Genomic DNA, 20,954 nt, shown 5'->3' with positions numbered 1-20,954 from the left:
TTTCATTCGAAACCTTCAAGAACCCAAAATCTTCCATTGGCTCGTTTAATCCAACGGTTCTCACAAAATCAAATTATTACGATGAAATAAACGACGTTTGCCCGCTTGGAAACCCGGCCCCGCTGTTGGCGGTTGCCGACGTCACGTGAAAGAAGTAATTTTTCAGACCACATCATCATCCTCATTTCCTCGGCCGACGCTACAGGTTTTCCCGCAACGACGAAACCAATCAACAAGCCAAGCCACCAGCCCCACCGGTGATTGGCCGGAAAAATTACTCAAAATTAGAAGCGTACGAACCGAAAATAGTACCGGCCCGATGTCCTTCTTCCCGCTGCCGAGTCACCGAGGCGCACTCTCAAGTCGGGCGAAAGTTACGCAAAATATGTGCCCCAATGCACCAATGTGCTTGGGCTGCCTGTGTGTTTGTGTGCAATTTTCCTCGAATTAATTAAAGTCCACACGTCGGTCCTGCCCCGAAGAGAGAGAGAGAGAGGAAGGAGTAACTTTAAAACGCATTCCAACGCGGCCGGTCAGGCTAACAAGGATGTCGGAAGTTCCCGACAAGCCTGGCCCGCCGGCACTGGAAAAGCGGGCTAATTTATATCCGTTCGCGCGCTTAGAAATCCACTCGCTACGGAACTCGGTGTGTATATGTGTGTACGCATTGTGTATTAGTTCGCTTCCTAAGGCTCCTGGCCGCTGGGTCCGCTATTCGCCCGCCAAGGCTTCCGCCCCGAGCCGATTCGCTCGGCGATGGTGCTGCGAAAACTATGCGCGCCGTGCTTCTCATTACGTACGTTTTTTTTTCCTTGCTTCTTTCCACCCATGTTTTCCACCCGCCACTTCCGGGGAAAATTTAGTCCCGCTAGTGGAAGCCGGAAGTCGTGCGTTTCGCACTCGCTCTCTCGCTCTCACTTCGCGGGCCTCGCGGGAACCTCGTGGGCCTCGGGTTGGTTGGGAAAATATGTGAGAAGTTAATTATTCGCTTCCACCCGGAAGTGTGTCTTAGTTGCGCGTGTGTCGAGCCGGAGGTGCCGGACCAATAGCCGGCACCCGGCAGCGGCGGCCGGGACAGTTGTTCGCCGGCTGAGCTGAGACTGAATTTATTAGCATCGCTGATAAACGGTCGGCTTTTTCACGACGACGTGGTTGACAAATAAATTGGGTTAAGCCACTTCACGGCCGGTTTCGGGGTTAATGCAATGCAATAGTTTCGAACGGGCGGCCGGGTGGGGGTGAGTAGCCCACTCCCTCGCTCCGTGCGGGGCCGTGAGGGTTTGAAAAATGGCAACACTTTGCAGCGGATCGCAGGGATCAGCGCACGTGAGTTACGGTGGCGGAGATAGTTTTGCCGAAGAAAGTAATTAAATGTAAGCCTTGCCGGCGTGTGCTGTAATTGCCGCAACTTTCTCGTTCGCTCGTGACTGTTACGATAAGAAGCGATTAAACGCATTTAAACAACTGCCGGATAATAACCGGAAGTCGGCTATCTGGCCCCGGCCCGGCACGGTGCGACGATTTACTTTTCCCTCCCGTCGTTGCGAAGTGATGAAATTGATATTTGATGGCCAGCCATTCGGGAAAGTGTGATAGCCAGTGTCCGACGTGGCACGGGACCTTCTCACCTGCCGGTGTGTAAGTGTCTCCCGTAAATGACCCATTAATCCCTGGCACTTAGCAGCCCATCGGCCGGTACCGGTGACCTTTTGCTGGGCTGGGGGTTATGATCGAAATTTAACCACACCCGTCAATTCCCCTGCTGAGAATGGTCAATTCCTCTGGGATGGCCCAATTCGACCGTTCTCATCGTTCCGTTCCTTACGGGTAAACGACGTTCCGTCGTGTCGGGTTGTGAAGGTGGAACACTTTGATGTGAATCTGATCTGAACTGGGTCGAGGCTAGCGTAGTCCTTTTGGGCGAACCATTCAATAGCGAGACCCAAATTTGCTGTGGTTGAACACGTAAATCCTAGTTGAAATGGACTTTATGTAAAGTTACTCCATTAAGAGCTGTCGGATCGGACATCTTGCGCCAAAACCTTCGTATATGAGTCTACAGTTTTGAAGTAATTAATTTTGTATCAAATTACAGCGTTAACTTACATCAACCTTCCTGTAATTTTAAATGCAATATTCAATCATCAATTACTTATCGAAATTCCGTGCCAATCGCCACAAAGAAAGACCCTGCCAAGGCAATACCGCAGCGCCTACGATTTCTACAACTATCCACACGTTTCTCCATGCGACAGTTTTCGACTTCAGGTCTTCCTTAGCTTACGGCTTAGGAGAAAGTCACAGAAAATCAGTATCTGCTGAATACAATACTCGTTTGACTTGTTTTAATTGAACTTGTGGTCCAAACATCACCAAAATGGAACCTCTCAGATGCGTTTCTAAAACAATTATTATAACGAAGCAACTCATCTGTAATAAACCATTTAAAACCTTCGAATGGAATGTCCCCAATAGTATCCGAGAGGCAATTCTTCCATTCCGGTTTCAGCTCTGCTCAATTTCAATTTTTGCAGTGCGAAAACTGTTCAAACACTTTTACGAGTGTTGAATTTCCGTTTTCGTTTTTTTGTGGCCTTATGTTGTTGAAAAGTTTGGCCATTTTGAGTAATCAGTCCATTTGTGACAGCTATTTTGCTTGAACAAGATTTGGCTCATCTTCGATTTTTGTCTCTTCCAAAAAATGGATGGCATAGAATCTGTATCAAATTTTGTGTGAAAAACGAAATTAAGAGCGCAGACGGATTCAAAATGTTGCCTGTGGCTTATGGTGAAGCTATTTGGGCCTACATTTGAAGTTGTCAGAGGACCGAGAAAATGTGAACGACGAAGAGCCAAGTTCGCTTTAATGTGAAGGTTTGGCTTACAGTTTTCTTCGATTGCAAGGGCTCATGATTCTTCGTATCATGAGTTCTTGCCACAGAGTATAACAGCCAATAAGGAATATTACTTGGAATTTATCCACAATTCACGTGAAGCAATCCTTTACAAACACCCATATTTATAGGAAAAAAACACAAAAGTTACGATACTTTTTGAAAAGCCCTCGTATATCTTGTTATTTGTCGCCGTTCAACTGAAACGCCATTAGTATTCTAAGCAAAGTTGGAAACAACGGAATTGTTTTCTTTTTTCCTTCTTTTTATCTACTCTGTGGTACGCTGAACCTTCTGAATACCCATGTTTTAGGTGACAGCGACATTGAGTGGCTCACTCCGCCGACGAAAAGGAGTTCCACCTTGGACTCCTTTTCTTGGTACTAAAACCCATGAGTTGGGACACTAGGCACGAGCCCTCGAACCCCACGAGAAGTATTCATTGGGTTGGAACCGGGGTTATTATCGACACGTGCGGCTTGGGGGTGGTTGAAAATTAAAATGGGTCATTAAATTTCACTCGGCTGTGACCGTGACCCGACGGTGGTAGAGCTTCTCCTCACGTACCTTGAGAAAGCCCAAATACCTTTCGACTGGCTTTCGGGAATCAGTCGCATCAGTGAAAGTCGTTCTCGTGTAACCCCGGATTGTCTGCCTGTCAACTTGCAGACCGAAGAGTGGCTCGATGTTGCTGTACTCCCGGAAAAAGGTTCGCTACCGGCGTGACGGGTACTGCTGGAAGAAGCGCAAGGATGGCAAGACGACCCGCGAAGACCACATGAAGCTGAAGGTGCAGGGGACGGAGTGCATCTACGGGTGCTACGTCCACTCGGCGATCCTGCCCACGTTCCACCGGCGCTGCTACTGGCTGCTGCAGAATCCCGACATCGTCCTGGTGCACTACCTGAACGTGCCGTACCCGGACGACAACAAGATGGCGGTGATCACGCCCAACCTGGCGCTGTGGGGCGACAAGAAGGAGTGGACGAAGGAGGAGCTGGTCAGCCAGCTGAAGCCGATGTGTAAGTTGACTGCTGCGCAGGGGCAGCGCCTTGACCCAGCCCCCCCCGCAAGGTTGCTCTACTGAGCGCTCGGATAGTTTTTCCCACAGTTTTCAGCGAGGACGAACCGGACGCGGCGAACGAGATCGAAATCTCGACGGCCGAAACGGTGGAGACCATCGTCAGCCAGCTGATGGAGAAGCAGCGGATGGCGCGCCAGTCGGCGCTGGTGAAGCAGCTCGAGTGCGGCTGCCCGGACGCGAACTGTGCGGACGGGAAGTCCTGCTCGCACCCGATGCGCCGGATCAGCGCCGCCAAGAGTGTCCAGGAGCTCCAGCAGCAACAAGCCGGCAAACGGGGCACGGACGGGCACGTCGGCGGCACGGCTCCGAATGTCCTGATCGGCACAAGGGTAGGTACCGGCGGGTGAGGGGGGAACCACGTGGACCACAAAATCTCAATCAACGCCCTGCCACTCCCCGACGACAGATGTATCCCCGATGGTTGGACAATCGACGGATGGCAACCGGCAGGATCGACCAGCAACAGCAACAGCAGCAGCAGCAGCATTCGCAACATAACACCATCCTTGACCCGAACGGGGCGCGGGCCATCACGCCCAAGGCGCTCGACACGTCGATGCACTTCCAAGTCATTCCTACCTCCTCGCAGAGCCAGAATTCAATTAGGGCCGGCAATCAGGGCTCGGCCGTCGGCCACCTGGGCGGCGGTAACCCGAGCGCCCAATTAACCAGCGTCGTCGGCAGCCATCTTACGAACGGAATCGGCGCGACGCAGGCCAATCATCTGGCCGGCCATCGATCGGCGATGATTCTCGCCAGCAATCAGCACCAGCAACCGCAACAACATCAGCACCATCCTCAGCACCATCATCCTCAGCAGGCGCAACAGCAGCATTCGCATCCCCATCACGGCCATCCCCAGCAGCAGCAGCAGCAGCAGCAGCCACCGCAGCTTAGCCTCACGATGAACGGTGCCAGTAATACGTCCAGCGCGAACCAATTAGCAGCCCTCGGGCACTCCAGCCAAGTGCCATCGGCGGCCATGAACGGGAGCGCCAGTGCCGGCGGAACGTCGGAGAGGGCCGTCAACCCGGGTCCGGTCTCCCAGGCCGATCCCAAGTCGACCCAGAATCCAACCTCCAACGGCAGCACCGACAGCCACATCCCTCCAGCACCGAATCGAAGCCCAAACCAGGCGCGCCAGGAAGGACCCGGGGGCCGTGATGGAGGTGGTGGTGGCCCTAACGCTGGGGCGGCGGGTAACGGACAGCAGAGCGGAAATGGTGGGCTGCACCACAACCGAATGACCGTCACCGCCAGTGGTTCGCCAGTGGTTACGTCGACGCCGCCACTGGTGCTGAGCTTGAGTCAGGTTAGTATTTCCCAAGCATAAAAGTATGAAATCGGAGTTTTTCAAAGAAATCACATGCCACGCTAGCCTTTAAATTTTCTCCATCTTTCTTAAAATTTATTCGTCAAATCCTCTCACGACATTGTGGCCGTTTTTCACCCCTGTTGATGTTGGCAGCGTTGAATATCAACCCGGTTTGGGTAGCTCATAGTAGATCAAGCCCTCTTGATCCCACCAAACATATGGCATTGTATTTGTCCATAAATGTTCACGATTCTCCAGGATTTACATGAGATCTTTTACGTTTAGGATTCGTAGCCAGTCACAATCACGATAAAGAAATGACTTCCTTTTGGACCTGGCGAGCAGAAGTTCAAATTGGGCTTTTCAGTTTTCTTGCCATCTTTCGTTCAGTTCATGTGGCACCTATTTTCCAATTTTCTGGATCTGTCCCAGGGCTTTCAAGCGTAGGGATGTGGTTTCGATTGCGTGTCATTTTCGTCCAAAAATGTTTTTGTAGTTCAGTGTCCTCGATTTTTTCGGAGTTCTGCGACGCTTTTTGTGTGTGAAGTCAAAATCGTCATGTTTTGATTTTGAAACCACTCAAAGCACTGCGATCTTCCAAGATCATGATCTCCGTGAGCTTCAACAAGTAGTTGATACGATCCAATAAAATCCAATGATCCGCGTAAAACGTTATTTTCAGCCATAAAAGTCGACTTGGTCTAACATCTACAGAGCGATAGCTATCTGTTTACACAATCCGGTTTCACTCTCTTGGACCTGGTTGTCCAACAACTCATTTCTGGGGTCTCTAAAATAACTTACTGATATCTTCGAATCGGGATTTTCTAGAACCTCGGCACCGGCGGTAGTCTGTTGATACTGAATGGCCAGCAGCAGTCGTACGTGTGCCAGCCGCAGCATCAGAAACCGCACGACAAGGACCCTTCGGAGCAGTCGGTGAAAACGGAATCGATCGCCAAACAGGAGATGATGGATGCGTCCTCGTCACCGCCGGTGTCTCACCGACCCTCGAACGCGTCGTCCTGTGCCACTGGAGCCACCTCGTCCAGTTCCGCGTGCTCCGACAAGCAGTCGTTCGAGAGCATCTTCGGCTTTGGCCAGGACCACACCTCGACAGTCGGTAGCCCGGCACGAGGCATGGAGGCAACCGGGACGACGCCGGCCCACCACGACAATCTGCCGTTCTTCAACGAAACCCTCGACCTATCGCAGGAGGACATCCAGAAGACGCTCAGCGCCAACATGCCGCTCGGTGGGCATGTGGCCGGCCACGACGCGGCCACCCCAACCGATGACGCCATGAACGGGGAGATCAATCCGATGGACTTCATCGAGACCTGCGGCGACAACCATGGCACGGTCGATGACGATGTGTTTGTCAACCTGGACGCGTTCGACATGCTGGTTGAGTTCCCCGAGCTGGAGCTGGACGCCAAGAGTGAGTTCTTGCGCGACGGGGCCACGACCTCGGACGAGCAGGGCACACCGCAGGAGGACGGAGCCAGTGGCCGGACCGGGCGTGATCCGATGAACCAGTTCAAGCTGGGCAACGGGAGTGGTGGGCCGCATCCGGGCGGGTCCACGATCAGTGACTTCAGCCCGGAGTGGGCGTACCCGGAGGGTGGCATCAAGGTGCTGGTGACGGGGCCGTGGAGCGCCAGTTCCGCCTACACAGTATTATTCGACTCGTTCCCGGTGCCGACGACCCTGGTGCAGGACGGGGTGCTGCGGTGCTACTGTCCCGCGCACGAGGTCGGCATCGTGACGCTGCAGGTCGCCTGCGATGGCTTTGTGATATCCAACGCGGTCAACTTCGAGTACAAATCGCCGCCCAAGTTCGAGACGAAGTGCGAGGGCAACGGCAACGACATGCTGTACCGGTTCAACCTGCTGAACCGGCTCGAGTCGATCGACGAGAAGCTGCAGATCAAGGTGGAGCCGGGCGAGTTGGTGAGTTCCGTTTTGTTAGGTGTTTGAATTAATTCTTGCCGTTTTTACTTACTACATTCTGCCATCTTTTAGGTAGTTGCTCGATTCTGTGTCGATGGAACTTCTTATCATTATCTTATCTTCTTCTTATCATTATCATGGAACTTCTTATCTTCTTATCAACGATCCCCTCATTGCTTCAAATGCATTAATTGTTGTTGATGGTATTGTCCTTCTATAATTTCATCGAGTTTCGAAAGCTCAAAGTACACCACACCTTTCATATCTCACCATGTGCACATCATAACCGTTGCAAAGTGAAAATTTCGCTTTGGTTGCGATGGACATGGTTCACCAAGCTGTATCCAGGGCTTTTTGGGTTTAGGATTCTCATAATAACTCCCCTTTTCATCGCCATGGTGACGATTCGGTACAAGAAACCCTTTTTCGTACCGTGCAAGCAATAATGAAAAAGTACTCCCTGCAAAAACGCTTTATCAGGAACAAAACTTGACATGTTGAAATGCTCAAAACAGGTGTTGTTAACACTTTGAACAAACAGTCTATACCGCATTAGATGCGCAATGATATAAGCTATCAAACACATATTTCATAAAAAATATGTGTTATATTTAGTAAGTAATGCCATCTATTGTAAAACGGAAGGAATTAATTCAAACACCTAATATTATACCTTCGGAAGGACTGCTTTTGCGGCTGTCCGTTGGGAGCGTTTCTAGTAGTACAAAGTTCCAAAGGCTAGACAACGTTTTAACGTGGTTTTAATTTGTGTCCACCGTAGCCCGAAGATACCCTGATGTACAAGCAGCACAACTTCGAAGATCGGCTGGTGAGCTACTGCGAAACGTTGACCTCGAAGATGTGGCGCTCGGTAACGCCGAGCCCGTTCATCGACAAGCACCGCGGGATGACGCTCCTGCACCTGGCCGCAGCGCTTGGCTACGCGAAGCTTGTACGTACGATGCTCACCTGGAAGGCGGAGAACTCCAACGTGATCCTGGAAGCGGAGATCGATGCGCTGAGTCAGGACAAGGATGGCCACACGCCACTGGTAAGTACGGCCTCTGGTGCGGGGTCACCCTCAACCACGGCTAACGCGTTCGTTCGTCCTCCAGACACTGGCCTGTGCCCGGGGCCACACGGAGACGGCCATCATACTGTACAAGTGGAACCAGAATGCGCTCAACGTGCGCACCAACGCCCAGAAGAGCCCGGTCGAGGTGGCCCGTGACTGTGGCCACGTCCAGCTTGCCCGAGAGCTCGAGCGCCAGGAGACGGAACGGAAGCAGCTACAACAGCGCACCCCGACGAGCTCCTCCATTCCCACGCTCGCCTCCATTACGTCCACGTCGGCGGGGACCCCCGGCAAGACGTCTGCGTCTTCCGACGCCCCGCCGCTCCCCGGTTCGAGTCACTCATCGAACGCCTCGTCACCGTCCGCGTCCCCACAGTCACAGTCGTCGTGCTCGTCGTCGGCCCAGGACGGCTCCAAAGCGGGACCATTCGCCGGGGTCGATCTGTTGGGCAAACTGAGCGAAGGAAGTGCCAGCAGCAGTAGCAGCACCGGAGAAGCGAGCAGCGATCCAGGGAGCCGGAAGACTCCGGACAGTAACAACAACGTGCACCAGCACACCATCGCCGGCTCCACGCTGCAGGACGGCTCGATGCATAACTTCCTGAACCTGAACCAAATCTTCAGCTACGGTGACGGACTGCACGGTGGTGGCAGCGATAGCTGCAGCAACGACAACTTTGGTCTCGTGGCGGCCTTCAACCCCTCGCTGTCCCCAAACAACCTATCGCCGTACAGCGACATGAAGGGTTCGTGTTCGTCGAACGGTTCCCAGCCGGGAACCGGGGGTTCCCAGGCGGGCGGGTTCCACTACGGGCTCGAGAACACCAACTCCAACCCGATGCTCTCGAACGCGCTGTCCCCGAACTCCGACAGCAATCGCAGCCACGACGGAGTGTTCCTACGCCCCGGTGCCGTTTACTCCAGGTACAGGGGAACTCCGTTCGGCTACTCCGAGTCCGGGTTTTAATAGACCACTTGTTTTCCCCCACCCCGCAGCCAAAGCCCTCCTGGTGCGCGGCTCTCGAAGCGATCCTCGATCGACAGTGGCATCAACATGGACAGCCGCTCCGGAGGACTCGGACGCTCGGGTAAAGCGTTTCGCGATGCGCAGCGCTCGAACCGGATGGACCGCAGCATGTCGCTGCCGCTCGGATCGGCCGTGTCCGGGTTCGGCTTGGGGGCTGGTGGAGCGGGCGGCAAGACCCTGGGCACGGCGACCGGATCGGAGCGCGAGTCGGACAGCTTCTCGTTGTCCCTTGGCGAGCGCACGACCGAGTCACCGTCGCAGATCTCCAGCAACGCTTCGCTGCTGTCGCCACTGCGCAAGATGGACTTTGCCCTCTGTAAGTTCGCGTCTCCTGTCTGGCGTCCCTCTTCCACTACCTTCCTTCCTTTATAGCTCTCGAGCTACAGAGCGGACCTGACGTCCGGGCCGCCTGTTGTCAAGTACCGCATTAGTTCCACACACTCTGATCCTAGCTCACGCAGCTCACGGCCGCGGTTCCGAGAGCCATCCATCACGCACCGTGTTCACCACTCTACCTTCTACCACTACCGAACACTTAAACACACATCAGCGTTTTGTTACATTTAGTATGATCGAATGCTGTCTTTGAGTTGCCTTTTGGAAGTTAGTCGTTGCTAGCGTGTGCCTGAGATGCCGAATGATCGGAACTCTGATCACCCATCTCACGCACAGCAACAAAATAGAGAGAAAGAGAGAGAGAGATCGCAACCGCTTCAAGATTTTTATCGTTCCATTTACACACCACCTAGCGTATAGTAGACGTTATTTTTACATTCTTTCCTTACCAAACGGTTCGAAGCAAGAAGTACCCGATTGAGCGAGTAAGTCCGGCGAACCGTGGCCACGTTCCTTCGGTCAGCGAGAAGTCAATCGGGTGGCTGGGTGGGAATGGACGTGCCAAGTCTACTAAACAAAACTTGCTGCACTCACTCTCACCTGTTACTCACTCACTCATTCGCGCCATTCCGTTTATTGCGTCGGGACCCCCCGGCCGGGTTTCGTTTATTGGTTCTACGTTTCTGTTTCCCTTTTCTACTTTCAACCGTTCGGTTTTACCGCTTGATTTGCAATCCGCCATCCGGAACGCGTTGCGCTACGCACGCACGCACGCACGCACGTTCCGTTCACGAACTGGCCCGTCGTCGACTGGGCCCCGGGCACAGGTGAGGTCTCGGCGAAGGAATCCAGCCCCATGCGGGAGGACGTGGACACGCTGCAGGAGGACGAGTGCCACCGGCCGCACCCGGATGGCATGGATATGAGCCAGGGCCAGGGCACCGGTGGTGGCGTTGGGGCGGTCGGGAGCGCAGTAGGTCAGTCTCTCACTGGTTCTGGTGGTGGTTTAGTTGGTTGTGTCCCGTGTTACGATTGCGTTGTCGCCTCTAGTGGCTCCCACTTTTCCTTGCGTGGCTCTTACCGTGGTCCTTTTTCCCTTTTCCGTTTGCTATACTGTTTCTGTTTTGTTTCTGTTACGTTCTTATTCTGTCTGTCTGTCTGTCTGTTCGTGTGTGCTTGTGTCCGTGTGATGTTTTCTTTTTAACCCCTTTTTTGTACTGTTTCGTTGTTCACTATGTGTTTCTTTATCTTTGAGTGATGTGTTTGGTATTTGTTTTCACTGTTTTTTCGATGTGACCAATGTGTTTTGTTCATTCAATTTTTGTTTGTTTAATTTCTCTACTGCTTTACTGATTTTGTGATGTATAAATATTATGTTACCTTAGATGAGTTTCGTATTTTCTAGACCTTTCCGGAGACTAGTCTCCTAGTTTCTGTTTTCCAAATCCCAAAACTGTAAATACGTTTGAGCGAATCCGTGTGCTAGTTTATCTTCAACCGTTAGTATGTCCCGATAAATATACAACACGAGAACACTAAAACGTTAAAAAATCGAACACTGGCGCAATTCACGATCTTTGTGGGAGCATCGTATGAGCGGCGACCATTTTCCTAAACCATTCGCCCGATCGTTGATCGAATGTTTACTTTACTCACTGTTGGAGCCTAGAACTAGAGTCAGTCTTTTCTTTCACACTCTGCCCGGTAAGTATTAACTGTTTGGTCCTTTTTCGAACGCTCTCTTAAACGCTTTCGCTAACGCTTTTACTGGTAGACTATTGATGTGTCGGTGTGTGTTAGAACGGATTGGTACCTAAACACAGGCAACGGTATGTTTTGGCCGATTCCATGTTTTAATTACATTCACCGCTTTTCCTTCCTTCACAGGGGATTCAGACGCCAAAGTGCTCACGCTCGCGGAGCAAATCATCGCCGCAATGCCCGAACGCATAAAGGTGCGCTAGCTCGACTGGTCAAGGAGTTCCAAGCGTCCAAACGTTGAGCTAACGTTCTTTGAAACGCTTCTTTTCGCAGAATGAGTCTGAAGAAACCATGTACCTTGGCAGTCCGCTGCCCGAATCCTTGAACGAGGATACGTCCGGAATGGGCATACTTTCTGACACGTTTATGGAGCCACTGCTCGATTCCCTGCCCTCGTCACAGTACGATCAGGAATTTAACTTCGAGTTCAGTGACCACAACTATCGGTAAGCGAGATCACGGCCTTCAATGGCTTCACCCTCACCCTCTGACACCGCTTTTTGTTTCACCCGTCAGTTACCACGAAGTTGGGACACCCGGTTCGAGCCTCAGCCCCGCGTCGTCCGGCCCGTTGCAATCTCCTGCCAGCTACTCGATACCCCCGGATCATCCGGTCGGCTCGCCGAGCCCACCACCAACCACGCAGGACTTCACCGAGTTCCTGCAGTCCTCGAGTGCCGCCGTGCGACCTTTCGAGGCGGACTTTTCCAACCTGAAGCTGAACGGTAAGAACGGGACCGTGATTCGAAGAGTCGAATATCGAACTTACGCAACGATTTTCGTGCGCAGATCGTGAGCAGCGCGAGCTTTACGAGGCGGCCAAGTGTATCCAGAAGGCATACCGGTCGTACAAGGGCCGCAAAAGTCGTATGGAAGAGCAGGACAAGGAGCGCACGGCGGCGGTTGTCATTCAGAACTACTACCGGCGCTACAAGCAGTACGCGTACTACCGGCAGATGACGCAGGCGGCGCTCATCATCCAGAACGGCTACCGGTCGTACTGTGAGAACAAACGCTTCAAGAAATCACAAACCGCCCAACAGTCCCAGCAGCCGGAAACGAGCAGCGAGGAGGACAAGGCGTCCTCGCAGTGCATCGAAACCTACTACCAGAACTATCGCAACGAACAGCAGCAGCAGCAGCAGCAGCAACAACAACAATCGCCTCAACAGCAACAGCAGAACAATCAGCAGAGTGGTTCCAGCTCGAAGGAACCAAGTCCATCGGGTCCCTTGAAGTAAGTGCCGCGGACACCGACAGAGGACATTCTTTCATGTTTCATTTTTTTTCTCTTTCGAACAGACGAACATATTCGCAACGAACACAGAATCAGGCCGCCCGGAAGATACAGCAGTTTATGAGACAATCGAAAAACAAGTAAGTATCGGTCGAACCAGACCCGCCGCTACCGGGAACGCCGGCCAAAGACTTGACCAATAACTTGATATCATTGTTGTCACTCTCGAACGCATACAATCAGTACATGGGATGAGCAAATGACTAACTTGGTGAGACTATCCTTCCGATCCGTAGTTTACACTTTCTTCTGGCTTTTTATCTTTAAAGTTTTGCTTTATTTTTACGTAGTCATGTCGATTCCCTTTTAGGTGCACACACTGCACACGATTCCGATCCGGTCTTGTTCGCTAATCTAATATTCCACCACGTGTCTTCCCCCTGAACAGGCTACAGAGAGAACGAGTCGAAAAAGAGAGGCTGGTCCACCTACGCAGGGTGGAGTACCTCCAAAGCTTGCAGTGCCACGAACAGCACGAGGTTCCACCTACCAACGGTCCAAGGTGAACTAGCATGGCGTGCGGAGAGCACGCAACTGGCCAAACCCGTGGCAGCCGCGCCACCCGCCATCGGTGTCCATCGTCTGAGTTCCGCCATTTGATGACCTGCACACGCTGCTTCTGCCGTACTACGTTGCTATCTTGATCGGTTCCGTTCGCATTTTTACATATCGCCCCGCTGTTGGTTTGACGCGAAACTTCGTTCCCATTCGGTGGTTTAGTTGAGATAGTCTTTAGTATGGCCACTTCGACGGCAGAATGTATACAATCGTTCGGTTTTTATCCCTATTGGCCTAACGAAACGCTCCTGTTGATTAATCTGTAATCTATTTTATAACGCCCCAACGGTTGCAAGTTGACACCGACACGTGACCTGAATTATTTCACGATTGCGCTCCTTTTATTGTTTCACGTAGAACAACTTACATCAAAGTGGCACTGCGTAGCGCCCGCCGCCAGGGCTATGTTGAGGCGTATTCGGAACGCGCCGCATGGGGAAGAAAAAGAACACATTTCGCGGAAATAGTGAATCTTAAGAACGAAACAAACAAAACATGAAAACAACAGATAACGGAAAGTTTAATCAGATACCTGATTTTTTAGTAGAATTATTATATAAATACTGTTTGGAAATATTGAGCAAACCCCGTCAAGGAAACAAAAAAAACACAGACGCATCCGCAAACACGGGCAGCGTGCAGCAAACAAATGTGATGTCTAGCCCCGTTTTTTAAAGCCCAACTGGTGGCACCTGGCCGGACGCAAAACGGATGCGGCCATACGGATTCGGGTGCATTGCCAACGTAAGCGTTAAGGAGAGGACTTATTTTAAAACAAATTGAAGCGAAAAAAAACAGTTGGTAGTGCAAAAGGGACGCAGTTTGCGAAGGTGACGGCGGTGATCTTGTTCAAAGTAATATAGGAAAAATTATTTATAGCTGAAAGGTGACGATCGAGACCCTTCCTTCGTCAGGCCAACCCCCGGGAAATGCCGTCATGTACTGTACATAGAGAGAGGGAGAGTGGAAGCATCTTTCCTTAGGCAAAGGATTGCGGATAGTTTAGAGCAGTACGGAGGGCGAGTAGATAGCGGGTAGTGTACAGTGCACGCGCAGTTGTTACTATTCTTGTTTTATTTTAACGAACCTTTTCTACACTAGAACATGCAAACCGTAGCTAAACCAGAAACTAATATCTATTTAAAATCTATTGATGCAAAACACAGTTTAACAGTCTAGAGTTGGTTCTTTGGTAAAAGTTGCGGTACAAGCCGGAAGGAAAAGGATCGGGTCGAAAAGATTGAGTGCAATCTTCAGTGGGATGCACGGAAGGAGAGAACAGAATGAGGTCTGCAGACGAACACTAACGGTGATTATCGATTTACTTGTTGACTTTTGTTGAATAGGACTAGACGTTGAAGCAAACGCCAAACACTAGTGACACTCCAATGAGTTTGAAAGTTGGATGAGAAATTAAGCAAATACATCTTAGCGTTAAACAAGCAGAAAGTGAAACGTTTAAAGTACACTATATATATATACACACATGCATACATATATACATCTTAATATTTAACTCTTTTACAAAGTTTCGGAAAGGAAGCATTCATACAACCAAACAAAAAAAAATATGATCGCACTAAATGACGACACTGCTGACCCGCTCCGGGCGAACGGTTGGTTCGTTTCTCACTGTGACACTGCGTGCGTCCATCTTATGACATTCAAGGAGCAACCTTCAAACCATCATCCAAGCCCGCAATAACATGCAACGAGCACTGATCAAGTGCTCACTCTCTCTCTCTATCTCTGTGTCTGTCTCTCTCTCTCTTTGACAAGATCGTGTCCAGATCACGGTTTTAGAGACCGGAACAACCGGAGGTGATTCGCTTTTCCACTTCTCCAACCAATTTCTACGTGCGCGGTGTACGGCTTATGTAAAGAAAAACGAAACCTACAGATGATGGTACATCGTCCAGCGCCCGTGTCCCGTGAAAAAAAAAAGTTGAAACGAAAAACAAAACAAAAAAAAAGCAAACCTCTCACACTTACACTAGAAATTGATAGAGCAAAAATGATAGGTAACGGTTAAGGACTCTTTACATTTCGCGGTAGCACAGCTTAACGGCTAGACACTAAGCCAGCTAAACGGAGCTAAACTAAAGCAACAAGAGTACTATTTCAACATTAAAAGCATCATTCTAACATCAAGCATTCGCAACCAACTAATACGGAGAATGAACACAATTAGGATAGCGCTAGGATAAGTGAAATTTAATGTGAAGTTTTCGACGCCGATCACCGACGATCTGTGTGGGGCGGACCTGATAGCAGTGTAGTCGGCGGGATCGAAGAGTTAATTGGCCCAGAAACACTGTCGATCGAGGAGGTTTGATTTATGACTTCGAAAGCCGCACGTTCGTTCCTAGCTGGCAGTCTCTAGGCCTGCACAACGTTTCTTCCAAGAAAACTCAATAGCATTCGGTTGGTTTCTCTCGCGCAGGAACCGTTTCTTGAGGCATCCGTATTCCAGACACAAAAGTTTAACTGTTTGTCCGTAGGCTAGACGCATTCAAATGACATGGGAACAACTGATATGGGAGAGTGATAGAAAGGTCCGTTGCCCAACCGTTCTCAACGTTTGCGCAAGCCGATCGAGATCGCAATGCTTTAAAAGCTATACTGCCCTTTCGCTCCCGAAACCGTTTTGTGATCTCTAAAAACACGTAAACCGCGACGAGTTGAGTGCTGGTATGGTATTTAAAATTAGTTTCGTTTTCTACCCCTCTGCGAGCTTCCTTTCGAGCGTTCTTTCTGGCAAATAGGTGGAAAGTGAGATGCTTGAGCGTTTGTGTTGATCTTTTGGCAGTCGATTACTGAAGTTACTTGGCGAAATGCAGAATTCCAGTGGTAGGCCCGCAGCGCTTCCTCTCACAGTGAAGCATCATATCAGGGAGTCCTGTGGCACAGTGGCACAGAAAGGCCGGTGAAAAGGGACAAACGAACCAGCAAGAGAAACGATTCAAAAGGAACGTTACGACAGACAGCAAGCGATAGAAACGCTTGCGCACTTGCGGTTGTTGTAGTGGCCTGGTACATACCCCCAGGTACTCCAGGAACTTAGGCTGGACCCGTTCTCCCGAAATTCAAAAAGCGTGCGTGCGACACCAGAGTGATCAATTGATGAATTTATCTAGCTAGAACCGAAGCGGTGGACGAAAAACCAATTGGGAAGGTCAGTTGGGCCCCCAGCTCGCTGATTGCAGTACTTAAAACAAGCCAAACCGTTACCGTTGCACTCAATTCCTTTTCTCTTCCTAACACACATACCTTACACTTGAATTTACAGCAACAACAGCACACTAAATTAGAGTTCTCGTACCAGTAACGTACTAGGAGAAGCGTTATCGTTATATATTTTTATAGACAGAAACCATGATAACATAGAGCAAATGAGATACTGACACCAGCCGTTGAGAGCGATCCAGATGGCCCCGATCCCGGGATTCCGGTGCGGAGAGCACACTTAAGCCACAGCCCTTAAGCAATCACACCCGGCAAGCCCAAGGACCCTGGTCGCTAATCTACAGCCGAGCCTGCGCTTGTGGCTTCCGCTGGGCAACTCGCGGTGTCTAGTACGCAGAAACTCGATAGAACACAGAAACCTACATGGATAGAGCTATACAATCTACGAAACTGTTCTTTCATTCTCACTTTACCGTAGAAGCAACCGAATGAGTGAGCTATCAGAGATCGAGTGGGTCCCGGTGTGCCGTGGGTCCGTTCCAAGCATCGGGACCTCTACTAGGCCGTAAGCACCGTTACTCGTTAGTACGTTGCACTTTTGCGACGAGTAGCACCACATTTCATGGTTCTTGGCGAGACGCCGATGCCACTGGGATCGCTAGGGCCCAAGGATCCATCGTGCAGCTCGTGCCAACCCTATCCTTCCAACAAACGTTCTCCAGTATTATCAGAGTAGATTTGGAAGAAACTAGTGGTAGTGCGTTACGTTTTCTCCTCTAGTTGCATGTCCGGTGTCCCGGGGATCGGTCACGATGGTGGAGCAACAAAAGAAACACATCAACACTTTTTGATAGAATCCTTAGAAATCTCTTATCTCCCTTCCTTTTTAATAGCCTACAACGTGACACTCTTCCCCATTCCGGAGATGAAGGGTAGCGATTCGGGGCAATTTTATCACTAAGAATGCTAGAACTAAATCGCATCTCACCCGACCCGCGGGGGCACGCATCCCCATGAACCTACGTACGCCGTGCCAGCCTTTCCGAACCGCTAACAGAAAGTATGTAAACTAAGAAGCGCTGTTACTGAATCCGCTTGCTGCTCCAAGAAACCCGGCTGTCCACGTGACGCAAGGTCTGGGCGTCTGCTGGGCCGTACTGTGAGAATGGTTATAGAATCGTTACCGGAAAAAAGAAAATCATAAATTAAAAAAAAAAATCAAACAAGCTTTAAAAATACACTATTTTAAAACGAATAACGTTCGTTCACACAAAGACACATTCTGCGGAAGGGTTTTCTGGGAACGCATCCTTCGCATCTTCGAGCATTCAGGTTCGGGTTAACTTGAGCTAGTTAGTGTTTACTTGAGCTAGCTAGTGACCCACGTGACGGGATGATTACGGAGAACACTTTTGCTTGCGAAGAATCAAAAGCCACTTCTCGAGGCTGGCGCAATAGAGAGGAAAAGTGGGGGTTGTGCCACGCCTAAGACACCAAACGAAGCGCAATTTCTCGAGCCTGGAAAACGCAACATCTCAAGTAAACTGTAGCCCGTCCGCCGGCTTTCCGATCGGTTGGATCGTGAATGTCTGGCACAGGTAATTGGTCCGCGCAGAATTGGTTCAGTTCAGTGCAGTGCGTTTCTGTGTTGATCCCCATTACAAGCTTCCGTTTTTGTGTGCAAAAGACTAACCACATCCGACTAGTTACTAGTAGCGGCCGCAAGTTGGCAGGGTAGAGCCAACCAGCAATAGTAGCAGAAATCACTGGAGAGAATTTTGAAGAAAAGTCTGATATTTTTTTCGGTCTACCGTTTCGCGCACGCACCCTGGCAGGGCAGGGCAATAGAACCCCTAGTGTCGAGGTAGGTGTCCTAGAGACCTAGCCCCGGTTACTAGGAGGCTCGGGCCAAACGGTTCCAGAGGATGTGTTGCCGACTAGTGGTTGGTTGTACTTTTCCGAGTTCCTTTTCCGCTTCATCTCCGGAGTCGTCCAGAACCGGAACCGAAAGTTGTGAGACGGGTCAGACTTGAGTTTTGCTGCCGGACACTCGGGTGGAAGTGTGTGTGTGTTTGTAAGTGGTTGTCCGTGTGCACACGGAAATATTTTGCAAAACCAGAGCGATAAAGTTTAAGCGAAGCACCGCGGAGCACCACGGGAGTTCTCAGTGTTCTCTTTAGATTCGATAGATAGACTCTAACTTCACTTTCTTCCAAAAACAGCAAGCAAACAAAAAACAAAATGAAAACAAAACAACAAGATTCGCAAGATAATGAAAAGTATAGCTTTAAGGGCATCCAGTTTTGCACTTACTCTAGAATAGAAACTAAACAATTTAAGGCAGGCTCCAAACTTGCTTTTGCTTTGTCTTCATGGAAGCCACTCGATACATACACAAACACACGTATATACAAATATAATGCGCATATGCCCAACATCTACAGACAGTTATCGGTTAAGAATTCGGCAAGGAAGCACACATACAGAACACACAGACACACTTGTACCTCGTAATGGAGGCGCGTGGTCGAGATACACTATAGTAGACTAAGAGACAGATCATTTATGGAGCGTTGAAAAGGAAAAGAACTAGATTTAAGCCAATTCTCTCTTTCTCTTATCGATATGCGCTATGCAAAAGAAGCAGCAGCAAACAGTAAAAAAAAAGTTGTGTTAATAATGGTGATTGTGACTGAGAGGGAAGGCAACCGAGAGCCGGTTGATCCTTTCGGTTCTCTCAACCAAAACTGCAATAATCTTATTCCAGTTCCAGAGCAGTAGACGAGCCGGGTGGAAAAGGATCTCTTTCCCTTCAATTAGGACACGGGACATCTCCTGACAAGCACCGTTAAGAATCAAACTGCACCAAACCATGCCATCAGGCCGGCGGCACCGGGCGGCTGACGGGCAAAAGATTTATAGGGCCGAGCGCGGTACATTTTTAGATGAACTATCAAGCATATATATGCAAAAGCAGCAGCAGCAAACAAAATACAACACCAATCTAAAAAGCAAATGCAAAGCTAACGTGTAAGGAATCAGAATCAGCAGTATCCGGTGTTCGATCCTACTTCTGGAAACCGGATCGCTCGTTCGACCGCAGCGGTCGTCGCGTGCGTTGGTGATTTGGATTTGCGACAGTTTTCCCAGTTGTACCCAGTTTGTAAAATACTTGCCCCGCAGGACATAGGCACATTTTCCTGCTCTGTTCCGGAATTCCACCATTCACTGTGCAGGAAGCTCCTCTATCTTACGCTAGTTTTACGGAACAAAAACAAAACAAACATACGCATGTGTAAGAGTGTATTAGAACGAGACACTACTTTTCCAAACAGTCACAAGCGGAAGAGGAACGCCTAAGCTAAGCTGAGCCGGAAACACACGGAAACACGTTTAAAATTGAATTCGCAATAAATTCGCAACAAAAAAAGGGAGTAATATATGTAAGTGACCGCGGGAGTCAATCAATGCTAAGAGAAGAATAATGTGAAAATGAAACTAAAAATATAGAATGAATTCAAAAGTTCTTTAAAAGATGGGTACGATGAGTTGCGTATGTATGAGGAGATATGAGACATGGCGAAGGGCAGTAAGGAAGTAGAGGGATGTGTTGCATTGCTAACGAGGAGCATAACGAGTGAATAACCATAAGCCAATAAACTTCTTCTTAACAGCTAAGAGATACAGAGCATCCTTTATCCTTTCGGAATACTATACACAGAACATTCTGTACACCCTAAATCAACAGTGCGCCAAACGCGGCCAAGGCAGTCTCATGATGCTGCTCCACCAGGAGCCGAGTTGTGTTTTTAGACCTCTCTTTCTCTCGCTCCTTTGCAAAACTCTCTCTCTTTCTCTCTCTTTCTCTCTCTCTCTCTTTCTCTCTCTGTCTCTTGGACACAGGCAAAAATGTGTTAGCGAGTTAGCTCAGCGCGTTACTGCAAAGCCTATTTACCGGTGACAAATACAAAGCAAACCGTAGTTTTAGTGCGTGATCGTGAGTGATCCTCACGGTACTTCTGTTACCGTTGCGTTACACATGTATGTAATATATTTGTTATAACATAGACAGAATGAGCGAGGCGAGCAGACGAAGGTCCAGAAGCATATCCTTGTCCGGGCTCGCCGCGGACCCGAGAAGCAATTAACTAGGTAAGCTGGAATGCTACAAAACCATACCCCGTGTAAAAAGCGAGCACGCGAGTAGATACCGGAAGTGGAGGCAACAGGAAGCAAGTTTATATTACTAACCATTTCCATTGTATTATAAAGCTTTCGCACTGCACCATACTTTGGCGGTGGCCGGATCCGGAAGTATTCGCCAGGCATCGCGGTACAGTGATTATTATTGATTATTATCCTCGCTACGAGTATGATTACATACATGCGCCGGCAAAACACATCTCCCTTATGTGACTATTGAGCATAATTACTACCAGATCATCACTAGGTCCGTTTTATTTATCTC

At 49.8% G+C, this 20,954-nt stretch overlaps 1 protein-coding gene across 1 annotated transcript in view; it reads left to right on the top strand.

The window, feature by feature from the left end:
- The window catches only part of LOC131205638 (uncharacterized), a 124,002-nt gene extending 110,749 nt beyond the window's left edge, over positions 1-13,253 (top strand). Inside the window, exons 5-19 of the mRNA XM_058197824.1 lie at positions 3,564-3,916; positions 3,994-4,307; positions 4,385-5,290; positions 6,125-7,246; positions 8,028-8,297; positions 8,362-9,245; positions 9,318-9,664; positions 10,512-10,661; positions 11,572-11,639; positions 11,719-11,891; positions 11,962-12,170; positions 12,235-12,682; positions 12,748-12,822; positions 12,926-12,953; positions 13,131-13,253. Coding sequence (XP_058053807.1) covers positions 3,564-3,916; positions 3,994-4,307; positions 4,385-5,290; positions 6,125-7,246; positions 8,028-8,297; positions 8,362-9,245; positions 9,318-9,664; positions 10,512-10,661; positions 11,572-11,639; positions 11,719-11,891; positions 11,962-12,170; positions 12,235-12,682; positions 12,748-12,822; positions 12,926-12,953; positions 13,131-13,253 — 5,470 coding nt within the window. The remainder of the gene's footprint in view (positions 1-3,563; positions 3,917-3,993; positions 4,308-4,384; positions 5,291-6,124; positions 7,247-8,027; positions 8,298-8,361; positions 9,246-9,317; positions 9,665-10,511; positions 10,662-11,571; positions 11,640-11,718; positions 11,892-11,961; positions 12,171-12,234; positions 12,683-12,747; positions 12,823-12,925; positions 12,954-13,130) is intronic.
- Positions 13,254-20,954: the final 7,701 nt, after the last annotated feature.

Source organism: Anopheles bellator, chromosome 1 (assembly GCF_943735745.2).
Source record: "Anopheles bellator chromosome 1, idAnoBellAS_SP24_06.2, whole genome shotgun sequence".
Lineage (NCBI taxonomy): Eukaryota > Metazoa > Arthropoda > Insecta > Diptera > Culicidae > Anopheles > Anopheles bellator.
This window is presented reverse-complemented; position numbering and strand designations above follow the sequence as displayed.